The sequence below is a fragment of the Sinocyclocheilus grahami genome, unplaced genomic scaffold (assembly GCF_001515645.1).
Source record: "Sinocyclocheilus grahami isolate Dianchi unplaced genomic scaffold, SAMN03320097.WGS_v1.1 scaffold1874.1, whole genome shotgun sequence".
NCBI lineage: Eukaryota > Metazoa > Chordata > Actinopteri > Cypriniformes > Cyprinidae > Sinocyclocheilus > Sinocyclocheilus grahami.
Genome location: NW_015507053.1, coordinates 83,885 through 87,954, shown reverse-complemented (window position 1 = coordinate 87,954; position 4,070 = coordinate 83,885). Strand labels below are relative to the sequence as shown.

The window sequence follows — 4,070 nt, the reverse complement described above, 5'->3', positions numbered from 1 at the left end:
CACACACACACACACACACACACACACACACAAACACACACTCACTCTCTCACACACACACACACACACACAAACAAACACACACACACACAAACAAACAAACACCCACACACATGCACACACCCACGCGCACACACACACACACACACTCGCGCACACACACACACACACACACACACCAGTTTCCTGATGTTGCTGTGTGAATCTACTGAATTAGATCACACTAAATTATTTTTAAATGACTCTTTTGAACCAGTTATTTTAAAGGGGTCATATGATGCTGCTAAAAAGAACATTATTTTGTGTATTTGGTGTAATGAAATGTTTATGCAGTTAAAAAACACTATTTTCCACATACTGTACATTATTGTTTCTCCTCTATGCCCCGCGTTACTCTCCCAGGATCAGGACACAGTCCTCCATAAAATGTGCCAGCGATTCACAGCACTAAGTTGATGTATTTCCTCAGTGACCAGCACGGATCAGCTCTAGGCATGATGAAGCGGATATCGTCCTCTTTTGAAAGATGTAGACATGTGGGGGCGTGTTAGAACGAGCCGTTTTAGGGGGGCGTGGCTGACTCTTAACTTTTATAAAGAATATCTCTTTGGATTTGAGACTTTAGTCTTTGCAACTTTACAGATCTTCTTTATACACCAAGAGTTTGTAACACTCCAAAGAGAAAGATTTGAAAACTTGAAATCGCATCATATGACCCCTTTAATGAATCACAAGTGATTAGTTAGAATCATTCTAAAGAATGGCTCATTGAGTCAGAGCATCTCAATCACTCACTGAAGACATGTTGATGATTTAGTTGTATGAAATGCTAACTGTTGACAGTATGCAGCGTAATTTGGTTGAGTTTGGTGTGTGTGTGCCGCAGGTGCGTGTTACTACGACTCGAACCAGTCGATGTACGTGTTCGGCGGCTGCACTCAGAGCAGCTGTAACGCAGCGTTTAACGATCTGTGGCGTCTGGATCTCAACAGTAAGGAGTGGATCCGGCCGCTGGCGTCAGGTCAGACTCAGTTGTGTGTGTGAGAGTGTGTGAGAGTGTGTGAGAGTGAGTGTGAGAGTGAGTGTGAGAGTGAGAGTGAGTGTGGGAGTGAGTGTGGGAGTGAGTGTGAGAGTGTGGGAGTGAGAGTGTGGGAGTGAGAGTGTGGGAGTGAGTGTGGGAGTGAGTGTGGGAGTGAGTGTGGGAGTGAGTGTGTGAGTGTGTGTGGGAGTGAGTGTGGGAGGGAGTGAGTGTGAGTGTGAGTGTGGGAGTGAGTGTGGGAGTGAGTGTGGGAGTGAGTGTGGGAGTGAGGGTGGGGTGTGTGAGTGAGTGAGTGAGAGTGTGGGAGTGAGAGTGGGGGAGTGAGAGTGTGTGGGTGAGTGTGGGAGTGAGTGTGGGAGTGAGTGTGGGAGTGAGTGTGGGAGTGAGTGTGAGTGTGGGAGTGAGTGTGGGAGTGAGTGTGAGTGTGGGAGTGTGGGAGTGAGAGTGTGGGAGTGTGGGAGTGAGAGTGTGGGAGTGAGAGTGTGGGAGTGAGAGTGTGGGAGTGAGAGTGTGGGAGTGAGAGTGTGGGAGTGAGAGTGTGGGAGTGAGAGTGTGGGAGTGAGAGTGTGGGAGTGAGAGTGTGGGAGTGAGAGTGTGGGAGTGAGAGTGTGGGAGTGAGAGTGTGGGAGTGAGAGTGTGGGAGTGAGAGTGTGGGAGTGAGAGTGTGGGAGTGAGAGTGTGGGAGTGAGAGTGTGGGAGTGAGAGTGTGGGAGTGAGAGTGTGGGAGTGAGAGTGTGGGAGTGAGAGTGAGTGTGAGAGTGAGTGTGGGAGTGTGTGTGTGTGTGTGAGTGGCGTGGCGTCAGCTCTCCTCTCCTGTTGTGTTGTGTTCAGGCTCGTATCCGTCTCCTAAAGCGGGAGCCACGCTGGTGATGTACAGGGATCTGCTGGTGCTGTTCGGCGGATGGACTCGGCCCAGTCCGTACCCGCTCCACCAGCCCGAGCGCTTCTTCGACGAGATACACACCTACTCGCCCTCCAAGAACTGGTGAGACTCTTTACCACATGTGAAATGGACAATTTTCTGGACAAAATGGACAATATTTGGCTGAGATACAACTATTAGAAAATCTGGAATCTGAGGGTGCAAAAAAATCTAAATATTGAGAAAATCATCTTTAAAGTTGTTCAAATGAAGTTCTTAGCAATGCATATTACTAATCAAACATTAAGTTTTGATATATTTACGGTAGAACATTTACAAAATATCTTCATGGAACATGATCTTTACTTAATATCCTAATGATTTTTGGCACAAAAGAGAAATGTATAATTGTGACCCATACAATGTATTGTTGGCTATTGCTACAAATATCCCCCAGCGACTTAACACTGCTTTTGTGCTGCAGGGACACAGATCATCTTCATTTATTTACAAATTACCTTTGATTTTTTTTTCTCCCCAAATTATGTTTTATTTTTCCCTAAATTACTGTAGATTTCTCCCCAGAAATTCTGTTTTGCGTTAGATTGTTTTGGGATAATGTTGGGTTGGGGTCAGGGTTCATGCGGGTGCTTGAATTCCTTGAAAATGCTTGGATTTTAATGTAGTGTTTTCAAGGTTTGAAAAATGCTTGGATTTTGTATAAAGTGCTTGAAAATGCAGTTGCATTGGTTTCATAATAATTGGCTTTCTTACCGAAGAGTAAATTTTTGACACACAATGAGCGTGAAGCAGCTGGGCTGGAGTCTGCTGGTGTTCATGGAGCAGAGCCGGAGCTTGCTGCTTCAGGCAGCGATGGCTTGACAACACCTAATACAAGTCATGGTTAAAACGAGAACTAAATACATAAGTAGCCTCCTGCTAAGTCTGTTTTATAAATAAAGGTGACTTGACTTGACTTAACTTAAGAGAGTATAATTTTTGTTGCTTTGAGAAGTATATTTGACTGTACAGCAGCAATATCTTTCAGTCATAATTTGAACTGAACTTTTATTTTGATTTGTGTTGAGCTTTAACTTTGTTTGTGTTTGATTGTTTTTATCAAATGAAAACGTTTGGTTTTTGGGCTGGGTCCTGTGATTCCGTCCGTGTTTCCTGCATGGTGTGACTCAAGGGAAGCTGTGTGTGTCAGACAGGGAGTGTGAGCCTGTAACTCCGCCCCTCTCTCGCCCGCAGGTGGAACTGCATCGTGACGACTCAGGGGCCGCCGCCGATGGCGGGACACTCGTCCTCCGTGATGGGCAGCGGTATGGTGGTGTTCGGAGGCTCTCTGGGCGCGCGGCAGATGTATGTATGAGGCGAGAGAGTCGGCCGCGAGCGATCGAGTGGCGTGTTTATTGTGTGTGTTTGTGTCGCAGGAGTAACGAGGTCTGGGTTCTGGATCTGGAACAGTGGTCCTGGTCCAAACCGGCCGTCAGCGGCCCGTGTCCTCACCCTCGCGGGGGACAGTCTCAGGTAACACTGCCTCCTCAGTCTCTCACTGACTCCCATGATGCTCTGAGTCTGAGCCGCTCACTGTGTCGCCTCGTGTTCCTCAGATCGTGATCGACAGCCAGACACTGCTGATTCTGGGAGGCTGCGGCGGACCGAACGCTGTGAGTATCTGCTGAGCGTGAGCGTGTGTGTGTGTGTGAGAGCGTGAGTGTGCGCGTGTGTGTGTGAGAGCGTGAGTGTGCGCGTGTGTGTGTGAGAGCGTGAGTGTGCGCGTGTGTGTGTGAGAGCGTGAGTGTGCGCGTGTGTGTGTGAGAGCGTGAGTGTGCGCGTGTGTGTGTGAGAGCGTGAGTGTGCGCGTGTGTGTGTGAGAGCGTGAGTGTGCGCGTGTGTGTGTGAGAGCGTGAGTGTGCGCGTGTGTGTGTGAGAGCGTGAGTGTGCGCGTGTGTGTGTGAGAGCGTGAGTGTGCGCGCGTGTGTGTGTGAGAGCGTGAGTGTGTGCGTGTGTGTGAGTGTGTGTGGGTGGGAGAGTGTGTGTGTGTGAGAGCGTGAGTGTGCGCGTGTGTGTGTGAGAGTGTGAGTGTGCGCGTGTGTGTGTGAGAGCGTGAGTGTGCGCGTGTGAGAGCGTGAGTGTGCGCGTGTGTGTGTGAGAGCGTGAGTG

General features: G+C 48.7%; 1 protein-coding gene and 1 long non-coding RNA gene across 2 annotated transcripts in view; one reads left to right on the top strand and one right to left on the bottom strand.

Moving 5' to 3' along the window:
* The window catches only part of LOC107573141 (uncharacterized), a 12,280-nt gene extending 11,926 nt beyond the window's left edge, over positions 1 to 354 (bottom strand). Inside the window, exon 1 of the long non-coding RNA XR_001607449.1 lies at positions 345 to 354. This is a non-coding gene — a long non-coding RNA (uncharacterized lncRNA). The remainder of the gene's footprint in view (positions 1 to 344) is intronic.
* The window catches only part of LOC107573139 (F-box only protein 42-like), a 19,960-nt gene that overhangs the window by 8,756 nt on the left and 7,134 nt on the right, over positions 1 to 4,070 (top strand). Inside the window, exons 4-8 of the mRNA XM_016259584.1 lie at positions 887 to 1,021; positions 1,871 to 2,024; positions 3,156 to 3,266; positions 3,338 to 3,434; positions 3,518 to 3,574. Coding sequence (XP_016115070.1) covers positions 887 to 1,021; positions 1,871 to 2,024; positions 3,156 to 3,266; positions 3,338 to 3,434; positions 3,518 to 3,574 — 554 coding nt within the window. The remainder of the gene's footprint in view (positions 1 to 886; positions 1,022 to 1,870; positions 2,025 to 3,155; positions 3,267 to 3,337; positions 3,435 to 3,517; positions 3,575 to 4,070) is intronic.